Source organism: Hetaerina americana, unplaced genomic scaffold (assembly GCF_022747635.1).
Source record: "Hetaerina americana unplaced genomic scaffold, ioHetAmer1.1.p SCAF_30, whole genome shotgun sequence".
NCBI lineage: Eukaryota > Metazoa > Arthropoda > Insecta > Odonata > Calopterygidae > Hetaerina > Hetaerina americana.
In genome coordinates this window covers 2,215,649-2,237,087 of record NW_027286875.1, presented here as the reverse complement: position 1 = coordinate 2,237,087, position 21,439 = coordinate 2,215,649, and the positions used below count along the sequence as shown (strand labels likewise).

At 37.3% G+C, this 21,439-nt stretch overlaps 1 protein-coding gene across 1 annotated transcript in view; it reads left to right on the top strand.

The window, feature by feature from the left end:
• The window catches only part of LOC139691166 (uncharacterized), a 211,028-nt gene that overhangs the window by 185,486 nt on the left and 4,103 nt on the right, over positions 1 to 21,439 (top strand). The window contains exons 3-10 of the mRNA XM_071588885.1: positions 4,830 to 4,891; positions 5,821 to 5,944; positions 7,099 to 7,258; positions 8,234 to 9,595; positions 11,228 to 11,403; positions 13,522 to 14,221; positions 14,578 to 14,726; positions 15,992 to 16,054. Of these exons, the coding sequence (XP_071444986.1) occupies positions 4,830 to 4,891; positions 5,821 to 5,944; positions 7,099 to 7,258; positions 8,234 to 9,595; positions 11,228 to 11,403; positions 13,522 to 14,221; positions 14,578 to 14,726; positions 15,992 to 16,054 (2,796 nt within the window). The remainder of the gene's footprint in view (positions 1 to 4,829; positions 4,892 to 5,820; positions 5,945 to 7,098; positions 7,259 to 8,233; positions 9,596 to 11,227; positions 11,404 to 13,521; positions 14,222 to 14,577; positions 14,727 to 15,991; positions 16,055 to 21,439) is intronic.

Sequence of the window (21,439 nt, the reverse complement as noted above, 5' to 3'; positions counted from 1 at the left end):
GAAATTCAAAAACGACGGGTGGGTGGTCTCTTAGGACATGTAGGAAACATAATAGTGTATTCCTTGTTCCGAATACATACCCAAATCGTCGGGATATGCTCGTGACAACCCTACATGACAACAAAATCTCACTTTAAAAAATGGCCACAGGCCTAAAAATATATAGCCTGAATTAAGATACACACCCAGCTGTCATTTATCTTTCGCCCACCATGCAGGTTTTAATAAAAGACAAAGTCATGAAGAATATATTAGTAAATACAATTTTTAACCTGAAATCTTCAGGCTTCAGGTCTCCTGTATGCTCCTCCTCTTCATGGTGGATAGTGTGAGATAATCGAAAATGCGAAACCTCATTTGCCAAATTGCAGCATTAAATGATGTGAATATATCCTTCTGAAGGCTTTAATAATATTTATTCCATAAATATTCGTCCAAACCCGTTTGACCAAAAATATTTCATTTTTTTGCGGCGTGTGAACTATGTGGGGATACTATAATTCGTGAGGAGGCTCGCTGAAATTGATCGAGTGGATAGTCTTTCAAGAGAAAATTCAATTAGAACCCCCCACCCGCTCGCTGTCTTCGACGTAAATTGAAGTCGGAGAAAGATGGCGATGGCTCAATTCCATCTGGATTGCTTTTTTCCGGCGCTTCAATTACCATCTTAGTCCGTCCATCTCTCGCCTCGGAGGGGAGTGAATTTTTTTTGTCAAGCCGACAGCGGCAGTTCAACGGGATTCAGGTCGCATGCAGACGTAGCGCACTTAAGCAAGCGGAATTGTGGAGCCACGAGTGAGGTGAATCGTCGCCGGAATGAACCACGGGCATCGAAGGCCGAAGATTAGTGTTCGACTCCGGGCGCGGAAAAAAAATCCAGACTTCGATTTTCACCTGGGCTTTTACGCGGGAAACTTCAGCTTGAGTTTATGGGATGTGACACGACTCATGGGAACCATTTTTTTAAGAGTGGGCTCGTGCTGACTGCGCCAACGCTTCACCTTGCCGAAAACCTTTGTTTACTTCCGATAAATGGCCTCGGTTGCGACACTCTGACTTTGTTTCTTTGACATCCTTTGAGGTAGTGTTGTTAATTTGAAAATGTTGAGTGCGTTTCGTGTTTTCTTAATGACTGGCAGTAGAACTAATATCCCTTATTTTTAATACGAGTGCTTATGTTTTCCATGAGATTAATAATAACTGATGCACTACGATGCAAAATTTGTAAACAAAAACTTGACGACTCCTTTGAAATAGTATATACCTAAAACAGTTTCTTAAAAATGTGACTGTTGAATCAAATGTACTGCGCTTACCTCTCAGAGGCGTGTAAAATACCTTCCATGTCCATTGGTATCCAATGTATACATATGCTCGGTGGTCCCGCTCTGATGGAGCTGGAGATTACTGGCATTGTTACTCCGTTGGTACAGTACAGACATACGTGACGATGAAATTGACTCAATGAAAGAAATCGACTTTTTGGCTGGGTACTAGCTTCCCTCATTAAGAGTCTGGGTTTTATTGATAGATGTAGCATGGGTTTTCTTTTAATTTCAGTCCTTACATGAAAGCCGTTTTGATAACGCCTTGAATCCAGAACTAGGTGAATCGTTGACGGTTTTAGTTTTACTTCCTGACTGCTTACTATATGTTAAGCGAGATTATGTCAACCCCCTATCTCTTCCATTTCTCCTCCTTCCCACCTCTTCGATTCACATTTTTAACCAATCAACCAACAGCCATGGTCGCCCTCTCCATTATTTTAGCCTCACAATGTTATTTGCAACTAAATGGAAAAATACGAGTAATATTCATGACTTTTTCGGTGCACCGTGGTCTTAGACTCATCATCTATGTATTTCGAGAAAAACTTCCACGTCACGACTTAACACCTTCCACATTCGCAAGGCGTGATTCGAATCTATGATGCTCTGGATAGCAGAGGAGCAAGCTGCCGGCCCCAATAACGGGCTCTGATTGTAAAAGGTTACGTGATTCCCGCACGTCCCAAGTCGACCGCCCGCTCTTTCCGCCATCGGAATTTGGAGATGAACGCTGTCCCCGATGGTAAATTTGAGACAACGTGAATACACCCACTTTCAGAATCTCTTGTGCATTTTCCTCTCCGAGGGGAAAATCGATCTGTTACAAGCAAACACGGGAAGAGAGGGGGAGTTGACCTCTTCTTCCTTTAATCCCTCCCCTCCCCCCCCACATCAACCATGGCGACCGCCTTTGACGAAATGCGCTCTCCCACACCGGAAATTCCCAAGTTCGCGTGTGCCGCGTCCGGCTGCTTTCGCTGCCACCTTGACCGACACCCCAGTGCGTGCCGACGCCCCTTCTCCCGTAATTTATTTACGGAAATGTCGGCGACGACTCCACGACGAAGGTAGTCTCCAAGACCCGCTCTTTCCGGCGCGAGTTGCCATCTGAAAGATCCCGCGTGGCTTTCATCACTTCGAGAGAAAGATTGATGGCGACGGCGTCCGTCTCTTGTGGTCATTTTATATAACACGTGTTTCTAGTGCAAATCCGTTCCATGTTGTCTATTTTCCCTCTGCATGGCTTCTGGAAAGTTAAATAGAAGTCAGAAATTTTGGTAGAATGAAACAACCATGTACGCCATGTTACTCGAAATCTTGTAAACTCAAAGTACTGCAATTGACAATTTTAGGCAAATACTCAGGTGCATTCGCTTAAATGGGTATCGTGTTTCGCTCAACCACCCATCCACACGCTCTTATCTGTTAAAAAAAACGTTCAGTTTAAACCTCGGTATGTTTTTGTTGAAAAAGTGTTCATTGAGAAGAATCAAGTTTAAGTTGAAAAGAATTTCTGTGACCGGTAGCATCAGAAATTATCATTAAAAAAAGGATTTCCACTGGTGGATGTAGAGTATTTTACTGACCTAATAACTTTTTCCCTTGACATAGGCATATTGAAATGTTGAATAACCCTTTGCTCTTACGCAAATGATCTCATTCAATCGGCGTGCGAGAAATATTTCTTAATAATTAAAATTTTGCGTTGTTTCATAAGGTATGGAGTGAGTACAAATGAGTTTGATATAATGAATGTTCATTTTCTTGGCATGGAAATGAATTTTTCGATGAGTTAAAGAACGAAGCAGGTATGTTTTTTACTTAGTTCAGCAATCGGGATAGCGTAGTCCCTCAGAATTCCCTCTGAATCGTGTGCGGAACACATTTCAAAATAGCCGCCCTTCCGAAGCCAGGGAAGTGCTTTTCGCGATTAGGATGCTCATGGGGCGAGCCCACGCGCCTCTCTTCGCCACCGCCGTTGCTGCAATCCAGGTTCCGGGCACTGGGGGAGTCGTGTTCTCACCGGATAACGGTATTCCCCTCGTCCTTTTGCTCTCGCTCTCCTCCCCCGCTTCGCCTGCATCATCCCTCGACTCTCCTTAGCCAGGCCCGCGAACTCCTATCCCCTTTGAGAGAGCCCCTTCTATTCCCTCCCTTCCCACTTCTTCTCTCCATCCCTTCCTCTTCCACATCCGCAATGGTCTCACCCGCACACCTGCCCCCGCGCCGTGATCTTACCCATGGTGCTTTCTTTCCTTCTTCAGCGTCCTTCTGGTTCAAAGGTCACCTTGCCTCCCTTCCCTCCACCTTTCCTCAAAGCGCAGGCAAGCATGGGCGTTGCATGCGTGCATCATCTGCCGCGAACCGATCCCCTTCACTCCCCCCTCTCTCTCTCTCCCCCCCTTCCTCCCCCTGTGACTCTCTCCCCCTTCCCCGCCCTACCTCCACTCCTCGCACCGTTATCGGTGTATATATGTGTGAAGTACCGAACTCATTCATCCCTCTGCGACACCTATCGTTCATTTATTGTTATTTTATCTTTCCCAGTCATGAGAATTTTTTAAATGAATTTTTAATTGTTCTTTTCTATGGATGGTACCAGTAATACCTCCGCTATAGTGAAATCAGGTACCATTAATTCCTCCACTTTAGTGAAATCTCCGACCTTAAGTGTTTCCTCTCTACAGTGAAAACGGATTGAGCCTTATTCGTAGATAACAGGTTATAAACCTTTCTCAAACATATTTAATTCATGTTTTATATCATTCAAGGCAACAAAATATACTGTGAAAACATGGACCCAAGTAAATTTTGTTAGTAAAATAAGGCACGTTAGTTAGGCACTAATTTGTTGGCTTTCCTCAGACCTACGAGTACCATTGAAATAAATTTTTACTCTTCAATGGCTCTTATGGTTCAATGTTGAAAAAGCAAAGAAAGGAATCCTAGGCCTGTGTGTACATAATTCGTAAATATTAATCTTGTGTCTGTTTGGGTCTGATGAAAATGTATGCTATTATCGAAACGCAACGCACGCAGCATCACGGTGTTTAAAAATGTGAATAAAATTTGATTTGACTCCGTTCGCTTTGCCACGGTCCTGGCGCCATGCCACTTGGTGACGTCTTCAATTGATTCCGTCGATGTTCCCCACTCGGAGATGCCCAATGGTCTGCACTCCTTCCAAGCGTGAGCGACCCACGTTCTAGCCTCAAGCGGTGCCCGCCGATTCACCCCGAAAATGCTTCTTCGGCAGGCCAATGGGGCAATAATCGGACGTGCGAATGGTCGAAATGGGAACGCGATGGCCCCGTTCCGCTAAATCCCTTTTGCTGCCATCGTGGCCCTTCGGGGGCGGAGGAGGGAGGACTGTGCCACTTGGAAAGTGAGAATAAGACGCCGAGTGGCATCGCACTTCTTTCGCTCCCCCCCCCCCCTCACACACACCGCCGCCAACAGTCTATACCGCTTGCTGACCACTTTCTTTCTTCTTGTTTGCAGCTCTAATTGCCGCCTTACAAATTCAGTATGGAGCCAGGCCGACGTACGCTGCCGTCTCCGGGGTAAGTACAAAAAGCATTTTGCCCTCCCCCAGTAAATCGGATCACTCCTCAAGAATATAACAAAAATGATTAGCTAAGTTTATATAGCCGGCAAGTAAATTTAATTTAAAATTTCATTTTAAAGAGTCATCTTCAAAAAGTTTCCTTTTCTTCAAATTTGTGCGTCCACGTGCTATTCATATAATTTTTTACTTATATTTTTATTGGAGGTAGTTTATTGATATTAGCTTGATGATTTGATAATATTTTTCTCGTATTTTGCTTAGATGAAGAAAAAATGTATTTTCCTATCCATTTATATTTTATTTAGTAAATGTGTCGTCTCAACTTCCAGCTGCTGAATATTTTCTTTCAAATTTAAGTCGATTGCACAAGCATTTAATGTATTTAAGCAGTTTCATCGTTGTGTAACGTTACCTTTACCTATTGATTCTCTTCAGAAGGAATTGTCATTGTTCTCATTTTTCTACATCAACACACATGAGCTTTTATTTAGACAGAGGTGTCACTCAAAATGGAAAGTGTTCGTCACCAAGCATCTTTTTGGCTTTTGAGATTATAAAAAAACCAGTAGCTGTTAAGGAAAACGTTCGTATTGAAATAGTTTTCTTTTTGAAAATCTTAATCTAGTCGTCTGCCTCTCACCTATTTAGCTGATTGTATGAATGAACAGTTCTGCTTATCTCAAAGCAATTAATATAAAGTTTAAAATGAGTTTTCTGAATATTTTTTAATCCACAATAAAACATTGTCAGAAGTGGTCCGCGCATGGTTGATAACTCGGAAAACATAATGATGAACTTCTCCGTTCGTTTCGTATTACGGTTGAATCAGTCGTTCATCAAGCTTCCTTGACAGTAGAGATATTGTAAACGGAAATGGAAAGACAATCGATTCAGTGAATACAAATTATGACTGCCTTTTTCCAGTATCTGGACTTCGATAACCTGCCGGAGACGAACTTCTCGTGTGAGGGGAAGGTGATCGGAGGCTACTATGCAGACGTGGAAACGGCGTGCCAAATGTTTCACGTCTGCACCATCGGGCAGAAAGGTAAGACATCTTAAGTCTCTTCTAAGTCGCAACACGCTCAAAATTGAAACGTGCTTCCCTTATCGTTCATCTGACCCATTATTCCATCGTGCAGCTGAAATCACCTGGAGCAATAACAATTTAGCTACAAAAAATCACAATAAAGACAAATCGACTCAACTAAAATATGCCAAGTGAAGAAATGGGAGTTGATATTTGCATTTACGCGGGGGTGATTTAATTTTACACATAATCCTTCGTTTTTCCGAAATCTAGCAACTCGAAATTTGTTCATGCAGTGACTACCGATGTAATTTTAAGGTCGGTTATATAGTTCAAGAAGTAAATAACACCAATAGCTGAACCCGAATTTTAATCCATGAGTATCTAATTAGATGAAAAGTTATCATTTCTAGGGACTAAAGTTGACATCAAATTTTATATCACTTTTAATTTATTGAGTGATTCTATTCCGAATGTCACTTCATGTTTCGTTCCCTAATTTTTAATTTAATAAGTCCTATCGATCTGTTCAAAATGGGGGGGGGGAGTTCTCCCAAGGATTGTTTTCTCAAAAGGTAACAGCTGAAGAGAGTTTCGATAATGATAAATAATGGTTTGTAGCTTAAGTCCTACATTTGGAATAAAAATATGAAGTTTTGGTCCACCTACGTAGGCTCATTTCCTGCATCCTTTCAATTGAAACTTTAAAAAGTTGTCAAATAAAAGAAGCTTCATATGAAATTAGTATGGGAGATAAATTATTTTATTCAATTAATTTATTTGTGCACATAGAGATGTCTAGTTATTCTGATTAGAGGCAAAGCATACATATTGAACGCAATTTTTAAAAATTAATATCAGTAATTGTATAAGCTTTTCATAGCTATGTGTTCCTATGAAATCTTGAATGTTTTCTATATTCCTGTTTACTGATGTTATTAATCATTTTAATGCGATTCCTCGAAGATTTTCTTCTTTGATTTTATGAAAGATTTGAAAAAGTTATTTTGAGCTTCTACTAGATATTAAATCGAAAATGTTAACTATTTCATGCCAAGATTGATTTTCAATAGCGATTCGAATATGGGCTCTAAGTAAATCATTTCAACATTCTCTATCTGACTATAACATATTTTCCCAGCTCATCAAGTTCCAAATAATGTCCATTTCAGGTGAAGTTACGGATATAAAGTTCCTGTGCTTAAATGGCACTGTATTCGACCAGGAGACTCGTGTTTGTGAGCGGGTGGACGAAGTTGACTGCAGCCAGGCAGAGGAATTCTACGGACTCAACCTCGAATTATATGGTGCCAATGCCTTCATAGCCGGCAGGTAAGCTTAACCTTGAAACGATAACTTTATAGTCCTAATAATCTTAAATTCATCATAGTCTATCTTGTGTAATCGAAGCTAATCAATTTAAGACCCCCAATACAACGTGGTAGCCAAGTGAGTGGACCGTTCGGCCACTGCAGGGACGTTTACGAACTCAAATCCGGTTGAAGCCTCTGGACACCCACGGCAAAATATAACCTGTATTATTTTTCCAAATTCAATAACTTTATGGAAAGCCCAAGGCAGTAAAAGAACTTGCATTACTACCCCGAATATGTGCATTGTCTCTCCCTGCCCACCGCCTGAAAGGATTTATTTGTGGTTAGAATTCTAGAGTTACGGAACTAACTAATTCCGTGGAATTCGGATCTCCTTTCACCGTATTATTCAGATTCGTATGAAATCGCTTGGCGATTAGATATAAGAACTGACACTTCCAGGATGCAAATCCAGAAGACTTTATTGGTCACAAGTTTCCTATGGCGTTCTATGTGGCTTCAACCCTTCATCTCTATGGACATGGCTCAAACAGCCTATTCCTAATTAATGGACTGCGGTAATGGCCGATTCATTCGAGAACTCTTTTCCCAGATTCAATTCCCGGTGTTGACGGCATAAGTAAAAGCGTTATCGATACGTAGGGAAGAGTGGAAGGTGGTACTTGATGGTGGTAATTCATTTGTAGATTGAACGACAAATGATATTAAGCGAGAAAAATTTACATGTAATGATTGAAGGAAAAGGTCCAATTACAAACCCAATCTACAATCTAACGCGCTCTTGAGGACTAGTGAGGGGTCTGATGTTATCGATGAATAGTAATGAAAATGAATACATAGAGAATAAAAAAATGGAGGGAAGATGGAGATGCAAAGGGAACAAGTGGGAACTGTATTTTTGATGATACCCTTAATATTCAATCTATAACAGCATTGCTAATTTTTCAGTTAAAAAAAGCGTTTTTTGTTTCAGAACTGTTCCAGAAGACCTAGAAGATGCAGCCAACAGTGGAGAGGTCGAGACATCCACATTGCCCAACACCACTCCTTCCTCAACCACCACAACCACAACAGTGGCAACAACCACCACTACTAAAGCGCCCACGACCACCCCACCACCTCTGCCTCCACAGCTGCCGGCCCCATTGCCCTCCAAGCCACCTCCACCGAAGTTCATCCCACCAACCCCCAGGCCACATCCACACCACCAGCAGCAGCAATTTGGGCCCACCTCCCCAGGGACCCTCTCACTGCTTGCATTTGCCCACAACCAAAATCATGAGGAACTGAGGAACATTGTGCCCCACCAGCATCAGCAGATATACCACAATTCCCAGCGGCCCCCTTTACCACCATCTCAGCCAACCAGAGTCCCCCTGTTCTCCACCACGAGGAGACCTCCACTAAGCTATAGCATTAAACCCCTCATCACCAGCAACAGGCCTCCACTACAACAGCAATCAGTGCTGCCCAGCCATTTCCCAGCAACAGCAAGGCCAAGTCAAGTCCTTCAGAACCAACCCCACCGACACCACCAGCAGTCAAACCCAACCCTGAACAATTTCAAGCAGTTCCAGCAAGAGCAGAAAGCCCAACAGGAGTTGCAGAGGCAGAAGGAGCAGCAGCAAAGGCAACAGCAGTCACAGGAACAATTCTCAGCACAAAATCATTACTTTGATGGAGGATATCATCATAACCACAATTTTCAGCACCATGCTCAGCTCCCTCCATCATCCCCATCTTCTCTACTCTCAGCCTCTCCCTCTCCTGCACCCTCACACCTCCTTTCTCCCCCTCCACCTCCTCCTTCACCCTCCCCATCCTCACCTCCTCCTTCCCAGTCTCCCTACCACCATTCCCAGCAGTTTCACCCCTTGCTCCTGAATGGATTAGCACTTGATGAGTCACAATCACAGCAACAGCCTTCTCCTTCCTCATCACCTGCTCCCAATCCTCCTCATCAGTCCCCATTCTTTGGTGGGCACCACTTTTCCACATCAGTTCCCCCACTTCGAGAAGGAAAGGAGCTGGAGCCAGAAGATGAGGAGGCAGCTGCTCATGAGCAGCACCAACAGCAGATCCAACAACAGCAGATACAGCAGCAGCAACAACAGCATGAGCAGCACCAACATCACATCCATCAGCACCAGCAAAAGGTCCAACAACAGCAGCAGAAGCAGCAGCAACAGCAGAAGCAGCAAATCCAGCAGCAGCAGCAGGAACAAGAACACCATATTCGTCAGCAACAGCAACAACAGCATCACACTCACCAGCACTTCCCGCCACCACCAACTGTTGCTGTGGTCAGCTCTTCATCTTCAACATCCACATCCCAGTGAGTAATTAGGACCATAATTTACGCTTCCTTCTTAGGGAACAGTTAGCATGAAAAAATTGATGAGAACATGCATATTTTGAGAACCACTCAGCATAAACTTCAATATATTGATCACCAATATCCAACCTAATGTATGGTAGTATCATATATCATTAATAAAAATAGTGCTGATGGTCCTCGGACATTAATTTCAATTTTCATTGCAGAATGTTGATGATAAAAAAGTGTACTATCATACAGCCATACTGTGAAAAAAATTTGCTAAACTGGCTGAATGTGCTAGTGTGAGGAATCAAGATTTTTTTTAAATTATGGGAAGTTTCAATATCTGAATTTTTTTTAAACATTGTCTATTTTTTCTCAATTAAAACTTAAATTGCCTCTAACTTGGCATTGAATTGATGTCAATATATACATACTTTCCTCTTGTATGATTCCTACATTTGATCAGGGGTAAAATGGTAATGTTACTTGTTGTAGATATTAGATCCTTGCTTCATTAAAGAGATTAGAAACTATGAGAGCTGAATTCATTACTGTCAAATATGTAAGCACTACGTCCTCATACTCTTCTGACTGATAGAAGATGGCCAAGGGACTAGAATAGACGTTATCCAATATAACTTATTTTTTAACAATTAATCATTCTTTGAAATGACTGTACAGGGCAAAATGTTAACATTCGGCTAATGTCATAATGATAGAACTATATGCATAGTATGCGCCAAAAACTATTTAATATATGCTCCAGAATTCTGAGTTGCAAATACTAATAACAGTACAAGTAATAAAAATTATGCTGTTACCACATATCTGCATGATAAATGCAACATAGTAAACTTTTTCAAACCATGATACACTTTGGAGATATATTCAAGTTTTTATTTCACACCTCAGTCTTCATTTCCTCTTGGATACCCACGAATTCACTGAGCTTAGCCTCATTAGGAGCTGCAATTAAATTCTTGCAAAAATACAGGCTACTGTGCATTCTAATATTTTTTACGATGAGTACAGAGCTAATTACCACTATTAAAGAATGTAATTCAGGTAATTGAATTAATTAATATTTGAGTAATATATAGAATAGGTGGGAAATTCTTGAAATTTACCAGCTTAATGCTGAAACTTTATCATCAAAATGATTGGGAGTGAACAAATTTAAACTCTAAAACCCTTTATGGAAGCAGTTCCAGCTTGATATGATTCTCATTAGAGAATAATTGGACATCACTTCTAGATATATATCATTAGCAGGTAATCAAAGTCTGAATTTATTTATATGTATGTATATGAGCACAATGTGCATAAATTAATTTACTGTATCACAATATGTCTACATCATGTACAGCTAACATGCTATAAATGTGGCAGCCTTAGATCAAAATTTTAAGGCTCATGCAAAAATTTGGGAATCCACAGGTTCAGACACCTGTATTTGGTGAGATACTGGTCACATTTGCTCACTTATCAATAGCATAACATTTTATGCCATAAATTTCAATTAGACAGTTAAGTCTATAAATGGTCCCGAGTTAGGCAGTTAAAAGTGGTATTACTTTTTTTTAATATTCTTGAGCATATGTGAATATAAAACTATAACTCTGGGTTTTGTGCTCTCCTTTGCAGTTCTTCTGTGGCCATTGTGACTGGAGGGTTGAACCATGCTGGAACCCCCACTACCACGACTCCCACACCACCTCCCGTCACCAGCACAAGTATAAGTATCAGTGGGCCATCTGCTAGTGGACATGTGATTACTGATCACAGACTCCCTCATGATCCTAGTGCTCCTTCAGCTGAAGGTAAATACATAAGTCACTTATGTTTGACTGATAAATGGCAACATTTGGCTACGTCATTCTACAGATCAAATATAATTTCATTAATTAGCTTTCTTTTTATCTTAACTTCAAAAACATTTATATCAATTAAGATAATTCATGTAAGCATTGGGCATTTCCACAAATTGTAGGAAAATTTAACATTGTTGTGGGTATTTGTTCTCTTGATTTTTTCTTATTCCTGAATTCAGAGGTAGTAAAGGTGGTAACCACCATACCTGTTGCTTTGACAATTCCTTCTACTACTCTAAATGTTCAATGTCGCAAATCTAAAGTTGAAATGGGATGAATCCTTTTCAACATCATCTTCTTTCCTCAAAATAATTATGTAAAGAAGCCAAAGTATGACTATTATATTTCCTCAAAACTTCTAAGAAATAACCCCAAAATTACTTAAATGCACCCCAATCTTACACTACCCCATCAGACCTATATCAATCACTCCTTTCATTAAGTCCCTGGATCTTAATCTCCTTAATTCCATAACACTATCCATATTATAAACCATATCTCTCATCAGATGCATTAGTCCAAACAGCTGGATACCATATCTCCTTCTTTCCACAGCAGTCACAATTAATACAAATATAGCATATATATTTCAGTATGACTGAAATTCTGCATTTCACAATGGTAAATTTTTTTTTAAATTTGCAATTCCCTCACTTTTGAGAGTTAGAGAGTCCCCTCTGCTCACAGTACATATTAAGCACTTTCACATTCAGCTGTTTCCCACCATTTTTCCTTCTCTCAGAAGCCATGAATGTACAGTCTAAAAATAACAAATTCCATTAATCTGACTAGTCAAAACTTTTTCTCTCCTAGGCCATAAAAATATTTTGGTTGCTAACCCACATACATTCTCTAATTATTTGCTACCTGGTAACAAATGTTCATCTCAGATTCCACCTCCTATTAGCCATTGATGAATGTCTCCCTGTAATATGCTGCCATCTTTCTTCATTCTCTCTAATTACCTCTCATTTTTATTACTTTTCTCAACCCTCCCAACCCCTGGCATTGTTTTCTTTCCCTCCTGCTGAAGCTTCCCATCACTATCCCCATCACTCTCCCCATTCCTCCCTCCCTCTCATCTATGACTACCTATGCCTAATATCCATAGCAAATTAGACTTCCTAACAGAAGTTAAAGTCACATCAAAAGTAGTTCTCTCCAGTTCATCTGCACTGATCGCACTGTAACTCTTTGTACCTATGCATTCAATACCTTTGTTTCCATCTGAATCGACTTTTAATCAAGTCTTCTTGGCAATACAGTATTTTTCTAACTTTATATAAAAAAATTTAGAGCTTGGCAGCATAAAGAGATGTATGGGAACAAATAGGAGCTCAATAATTTAATTGGATGTTTATCTACCTTATGGAAAATATTAAGCAAGAGCTTTGAACTAGTTGATGAACACAAGATTGAATCATCTCTGAATGGGTTTGCAATTACCTTCTTTACTTTCGTGAATGTTATGACTATTCCTGATAATAATGTGTGAATGCACCCTTCCCCATTTATACAGATAATTTAAGAATAAGCTGTTTCACATTATTCATCCCATCTTAAAGAAAAGAAGGTAGAACATCAGGCCTTATGATTGTGTACTATACAAGTAATAACAGTGAATCTTATCCTTTCAATTCCAATGAACATTTAAATGGTCATTATCTTCCGATGCATATCTTCAAATCAAATTACCTACAAGTATGTGATAGTTTATGCTATTTTTGTTTAATTGACTGCTAAAGTCATGTATTCAACCAAGTGCCTTTTTTATTACCTTTTTATATAATGAACTTAATTTACATTCTATTACAAAAGTGGAATAGCATTGCATTGGATTAATGTTATAAGCAAGCTACTACACCTATGATACCTTCTTGGTTCCTGGTTACCTTCAGCATGTCACATTTCTGATCCATTAGTGTTTTCAGGGTAGATAATGTATTTTAAATATATTTTGGTAAATGGTATTTTTCACTGATTTACTAAATTATGTAATTTTCTTCAGCATTAGTTATTGTGGTACACTTTAGGAATATTTAATAAGTATTTCTTTGATTTCTGTAGATGGCTCTGAAGTTTATGAAGATGATGAATACTCTGATTCAGACTATGCCCTGGATAGCTTTTTTGAAGATGTACCCAAACTGAGGTCTGTGGGAGGATTAAGTGATAGAAACAGGAGAAGAAAGCGTGAAGCCAATGATGATTCAGCACTATCAAATACTCCCCCACAAGATGGATTTGAAGCTAGGAGAAGGGGAAGAGGACGATCAAGATCGAATTTCATTACACTGAAGGCTGGCTCACAGCCGCAGACTGTCTCCTTTGAACAAATGGACAATTCCCAGGCAAGGAATGTGGAAAATAGTGGCCAATCTCAGAACTCAAACTCCCCCATTATAACAGCTGACAATGCAGCTAGCTACAGAAGTAGATCTCGTCAAAGAAGTAACTTTGGACAAGTTAGGGCATCTTTCCAAGCTCAACCAATTGCTTTAGTTGAGGACAACTCAAGACCTAAGGCTCAGAGAAGTAATCTGAGATCTCAGAGAGGAAGAGCCTCATTGAACAAGGATCTAAATGTTCAACAAGAAGATAACACTTCAATTCCATTGGATGCTACAACCACTCCACTGCCAACGACAACAACCGAATTCCCTGAAACAAGCTTCTCTTGTGCTGATAAAGTTCCTGGTGGATTATATGCCGACCCAGAAGCAGACTGTAAACTCTTCCATATATGCTCCCAAGGTCGTCATGGGAGGTAAGACAGTTTTGCTTTTTTACAGATTCTAAAGCACCCAATAATTCTTAAAACCAAACAGTATATGTCTCATGACATTGTAATTCCAAAGTCATCATGGTTACTTAATTGATTTGGGAATGTTTAAGCCACTTTCATTTTTCCTTAAGAAACTTGTACTTCACTTGCAAAATATGAAAGTAAGTTTAATTCATATTATGTAAATATCCAAGCTGTCAGATAAAATTCAAAGATACAAATTTTTTATCTCTACCAAATCAATATTTTTAATGAAAATTATTTCACCTCTAAATTATTCCAATGTAATGAGGTTTGGCCCAAAGAAAAGCTTAGATGTCTTGTGATTTTCTTTACAGGTTGATTGATAACAAGTTCTTGTGTGGTCCAGAAACCCGCTTTAACCAACAAAGCCGTACATGTCAAGTCAAAGAACTGGTGGATTGTGCTTCTGCCCCCTCATATTATTTTCTAAATAGTTATTTCCAGCATCATGCATTGGAAGAAGGTAAAGAGTTTGAAGAACCTCATATTTTTGGTTCCACTAAAAAATAATTTCTCTCGCAAGGAGCTGAGTTTTTCATTATTTTATTTTCACTTTCAACTTGCTGCTATTCATTCTCTAATTGAATAACTTTTAGATAGTAACCTTAATATTAATTGGCATAAATTAGTGGAATTTTTATAAAATATGTATAGAAGGGATCATTATATTCGTATGTGAATGGCAAAGTAAATTTGTGTGAATAGAGATACTCATAGGACCTTATTTAAATTAGCATATATGATTGGTTTGAAGATGAAAAAAGCCAATGGCAGTAACAAAGTATTTATCAATAAATATAATTTTTCACCTGTTTACTATAAATAATTTGTATGTACAAAAAAATAGCTAATCATTGTTGGAATAGTGAAGAACATCAGTTAGGTGATTGCATCGATGGCCTGCTATTATGACAAAAGGCAATACATGATCACTCCATAGTAATTTCAGTATATTTTCATTATACTGATTGTTTGAGATGCATAAAACTCAGTTCTGTTAAGCTATAATATCTCTATAAAAAACCATAAATACAATAATCAACCCTAAGGTTGGTTTGGTAGGTGATGGTAGAGTTCACTCAGTACTAAGCCCGACGGCGTGTGAAATTCACACATCAGGGTAGGGGGGCCAATTCCTTTCCTTGTGCTGGTTATGGTTTCCCAGGAAGACCTATATTATATGGAATTAACAGTTGAGTCCTGAGCTAGTACTGTATTCTTCAATGTATTTAATTCACAAGAATCTATTCTGTATCTGGAAACTATTTCTCTGATAGCCTTGTTGGAAATACTTCACACACCTGTTTTTTTTTACCTCTTTCTACATAATCTCCAATAAATATAGGCATTTCCAAAATGAACTTTAATTTTTCATCTGCAATGCCTAATAAGGTTGAAAATCATTATTTTTATTAAAAGTCTATTGAATAATATATATGGCTGGTATTTACGACAACTGACTCTCCATCATCATGCCTAATTCGATATGATGCAATAAAGTATAATGCTATTGCCTTCCTTTATATGGGAAATTACTTTTTTCTTCTGATATAGACTTCACTCCATCTTCCCAATTTTAACTGTTTTTTAATGATTCCCTATCCTAATCTTAATCACATACCATTTTTTTGGCTAAAGCATGTTTTCATATATGATTTGAGTAGAGTATAAATCATAACAGTCTGCATAGCATATACAGCAGTATTAACATCAAATTAAATGTTTCAGTTCCTCCTGAACTCAAGTTTGAGGCCCAGAAAGTTCGCACAAAAAGAAGTGCCCATATCTCAGGTGAGTGTTTTGAACATGTTCAGCTACCATCATTATCATATTCCTCTTGCTTTAAATCTTAATTCAATTCTTTAAATTTGCTTTTATGATATTTTGGCTTTTATGGATAGGTATTTATTATTTGATTTTATATCTTTCAATTTATTGCTATTTCTTTTAACTTTCAAATTATGACTACAGTAACAACTGTGCCCTGTTTTCGTAATGAATAGAAGAGAAAGAGATAAATGAAAACCTGTACAAAATGTTTTTATTACCAATGCTCTTCATTTTCTAACTTGAGCATATTATTAGCAAATATGGACAACTATCAAAGTTATACTATGAAAGAAAGTTTGGTTTATTTAAAGTAGGGGCATAACTTTATTTATAATTTCATACTTTTAATTATCAATTTAGTCATTACACTTGGGGAAAAGAAGAAAAAATTGTAATTCAGCTGCCATAATTTAAACTGGAAATTTAAAAACTAATCACATATTGATGCTTTAAATTTATTAAGGGTAACAGTTAGGGGAGTGAATCAAGCTGATGATTAGCAGCTGGCAAGACATACAAATCATTTCATATGGCTTTACATATACACCGTGCATAAAGTTGAAGAAGTATTAACTTTCAAAAATCATGTTATCACAAAGTCTTCCAGCTTCATATGAAATGCATTGATATGCTGGAAAATAATTGAATACAATGTCAGTAGATATGAGATTACACATTTCTTGAAAAATTCACATTCTCTCATTTCCTTACAGTACAGGTACAGGATAATTAGTTTGTATCCACCCAAAGAGCCCATTCTTAATTATAATTGTAAAATCGTATACAAGAATACATTCTGCAGATGACCAAGGAAATGATGTGCAAACACAAATATCAGTACACATTTTGTAGAGCGGCAGAAAGCTTACAGGAGAATTGTATAAAGTGACATGTGTGGTAGGAAGGAGCTTTTGAGGGAGAGAGGGCCAGAAGGTATAGAAGAAAGAGGAAGGCAGAGTGTGTGGCAGTGGCTGACAACTGCAAAAGGATTGTGGGAGAGAGAGATCAGCATACTGTAGTATTGGAGACAAAGATATTAGAACTTGTGGTTTGGGAAAAACATTTGTTGGCACTTTGCAGTTCTTAAATGTTTTCACTTTCAACCCTCATGTTATGCATACAATAGCTAGGTTAAAGAAACATTATATTAATGCTCAACACTATGACCACCACTCGCACCTCAGTACCATGAAATTAAAGTCAAAATTCAGTGGTTTTACACGTTAATAGATTGGGTTGTATTTTGGAGGGAGTGTGGGCAAATATTCCCCATCCCTGTGCCTATTCCAATGACATGATAGCATTGTGATACAGTAAAAGAAGACTGTTTAAATCAGAATGTGTATAGAAACATTTGAACAAGTATTATATCTTCATATTAAAATCCTTTTGGAATGAGCAATAAAAATGCATTAATATGCCAAAAATGAAATGGAGCAGGAATGAGGAAAATGGAGAAAAAAGTTGGGTGGTAATTTTTTAGAGTTTTAAAATTGCCAATTTCATGCCCAATTGAATTTATGAGAAGTGTAATCTGTTTGCAAATTAAATGGGACATAAAGGTTTGGATCATGTGATTTCTTTTTAAAAGATAGACCAAATTTGAGTATCTTTCTTTGCCATTTCCCTCCCCATTATTTTCTGAGTCATTACGGCCTAGCTATCCAAAATAATTGAAATAAAATCAAACCTATGCAATCAAATCAAGGGTAATCATTTTTGTTACCAATTCATTATAATGTAAGCTGGAAGCTAAGTGATTTATTCAAGTCTAAAATATTCTTATGTATTTCGTGGAGCATCATATTTTGCTGGTCGTGATATGATCATATTTCATTCATTCTTAATGTCGCACCGGGTTAGGTATGATTCAATATGACTTCACATCATTAGTATTATATATTGATACACCTTTCTTTCAGGTCATATTATTTTAACTGAATTTGCAAAATTTTTCAGATGACAACCTGTGACTGGACAATTGACTTCAAATGTGACAGACAAATATGAAAAATAAATAAAAAATAAATTATAGTGTATAAAATGTTGTGGCGGACAATCTCCAAGTATAGTAAGTGAATCCTTGTAGAGGATTGTTATCTATTAAAAACCTAAACTGCACATTGATGTTTAAAGCACTAGTCGGATCTTTTAGGCATGCTGTTGAAATCTGCATGGAAGTAGATTAAAATTTGAAATGCTGAATTCTCATCCTCACTAAATATTAATAGCAACTCTATGGCAAACTCTCTATACACGTTCATTTTTTCAGTAGTTCATCCGTTCCGATGACTTCATGTACATAATTGTTGTGTATGGTAAAAGCATGTTCATTTAGCATTCACTTAATAGAGAATATACTTGGGCCTAGAATATTATTATCATCATATCTTATTCATAAATGTGAATATGTAGTTTTGACTGAACTTTTGTTGTGATTTTATTGAAATCAAATATTGGTTTACTCTCATTTAAAATGTTATCCTTTTCTCAATAACATAATTTTTGTTAAATATGCAATGAAGAAAAAATGGAAACTCTTCATGATTTATAGTTATAGTAATATTAGTAATATAGTAATATTTGCATAGAATATTCAGTAAAAACAAAAAGTTTGATCTAACTTTCAGCTCATTGGGAAATTCTGCATTTTTTATGAACTGAATTCATGACTCATTAGTAGCAATATTAAAGTTAAAAAGGGCATATTTGTTATCACTCAAGATAAGTGCATCTCACTTTGAAGAGTGTCTTATGGTGTAAGTTTGATGATACATTTTTCAGTCATTATTGAAACAGCAAAATCACAATATACACATTTATGTTTTAGTATATATAGAAATTGTGTGTTTTGTTCACCAGCACAATTTCCCTAAAACTAAGATTTACTATGTGGGAAGCATATGGTAGTCCAGGGGCTACAATGTTGGGCCAGAGGGCCTGGGTTCAATGCCTAATGCCTCTGAGTACCCTTAGCTTCACACAAGCTCTGTGATTATTTGGGTATCATATCTTTTTGGGAAACCACACGCAGCACACAAAAAGGAACTCTTCTCCTTTATTAGGTCACCTGATGTGTGAAAATCATGGTTACTCATGGCATGTGAGATACATTTCATTTCAAGTAGTGTTTCTAAAGAGAAATTGACGGGTTTTTGACCAGTATTTCTTTCTCTATCCCCTTACAATGGAAGTTCAAGAAGCTCGAATTAATCTCATGGAAGCAATTATTCCTGAATACTGTGTATTCCACTGATTATTGAGATGCTTGACTTTGATTCCTTGTTGCTAGATTTGATCATATTTGCTTTTAATAAGTGAAAAAGTAGATAAAAATCAATAGAAATATTATTGAAAAAATACATTAGTTTTTATGTTTACTCTGTAGATCAAGTTTAATTAACTAATAAAATCATCGTAGGAATGTATCTCTAAAAGAGCCATTGCAATCAATTTGTATGCTATTGGAACTTGCTTTTATTATACCTGCATTTGAATGCACATCTCTCTATTATCTGACTTTACTCTTGTGTTTGTGTTCACAGTAAAAATTAGCACCAGTAAGTATGTTGTAGTTGAGTTGTGTGTTTAGAACTTTTCATGGGGTTTAAGTTTCCAAACTTGACTAAAATCAATCGGCAAAGACAAATGGTGTGACATCTCCTGGATTTTTTAAATCTTATATGGGTTTTTGGAAGTCAATTCTTCCAAAAATCCAAGTGATCAATCATTTGGATATTTAGAAGAAGTGCCTTCAATTTTTTAAGCTATATGTTACGAAAATGGCAAGTATCTGTATATAAATTTTACCCTTTAAATTTCCTTAACCATTCAGAGGGTTTAGCCTCATGTGAATTAAATATAAGTATAAAACAACAGTTCATGTAGATCATTTGTCCTTAGGCTAGCTACGTATGTATCATTCGTATATTTATGAAATTGAGGAGTTGATTACAGCTCAGATATGACTGCCTAAAGCAAAATATTTGGCTTTAATAATATATGTGGTTAAATACCTCCCTAATTGCTGAAGTGAATGTGTCCTTCAGTAAGATGATTGAAAAATATGAATACTGAAACTCTTAGAAAGAACGCAAGTAACTTTTTACAAGAAACTATGATTATTTGAGACTTATTGTAATGTCCAATAAATAACCTATATAATACTATTGTCCATTAGCTAGTTATTAAAGCAGCAAATTTGATGAATATTCTTGTATTTTAACATAAGGTTAGTACTGAAAATACAGAAACTTTCCTTCATCATTCTGTTAAAGGCTCAGGAAATTTGCTAATGATTTATTATCAGTAAAAACTTTTTTCAACATAAAATTTATATAAATTATTTGCATCATATTTGAATAATTTCTAGGGAGTCCTGTTGGAATCAATATTGTTTGTTGTAACTCATTGATATCCCCACAGTGAAATATTTAATGTCACTTGGATATACCTTAAAGTTCTCAATATATTCTACGATTACTCCAAATATTGGGCACATGTTAAAAATCTTTTTCCCCATTTAGATTTTCATGCATTTGTTCGATCATTTTATGATTCATCAGCATAATTACTAACATTGAAAACCTGTAGTGACCGATGATTCTTACTAAGTAGGTATGCATATATATGGAAGATATTTTTTTCTTAAGCACAGCAGAATGCTGTTCAAAGTTTCAATGATCTGCAAATCACAATTGTGGATTGTCAAAAAATGTAATGGACTTACATTAAACTGACAAGACTAATGACTATGTAGTATTTTATTCTATTATTTACAGTCAAAGGACTAATGCTATTACTTTTCATTAAATGTAGCTAAAAACTGTGACATGTGTGTAGTGCATACTTTCAAACCTTTTCTCACTTTTTCTGATATAATAATGGCATGCGATATTGTGTTGATTGTCTCTCACTCTCTGTTGTAAATATCTAATATATGAGTAGGACAGCCTGTCAAGCTTTCACCATCTGGGATGGGTATGTAATATCCTAATACTTTTTAATACAATCAGTCGGAAATATTTTTTAAAATTCATGTGCAGTCATTAATAATAGTAATTCTTTTGATGAGGATTTTTCACTGCACATTTTTTTTGATCTTTTGATTTGACTTACCTTCTCTTTAGTGTGCATTGTTCTGAAGAGATAATGCAAATCTGCAGCTGCATCATTGAGAGTTTAAAGGTCTCTAATTATGGCTGAATTGCCTATATCTGTAAAACTTGCTTGGTTTCAAAACAATACAAATATTCCATATTGTACATGTAAAGATCAGATTGATTGTGTTGAAAGAACTTATATAAAAAAAGTGGATTGACATGGCTGTCCAGTAGTAAAAATTAG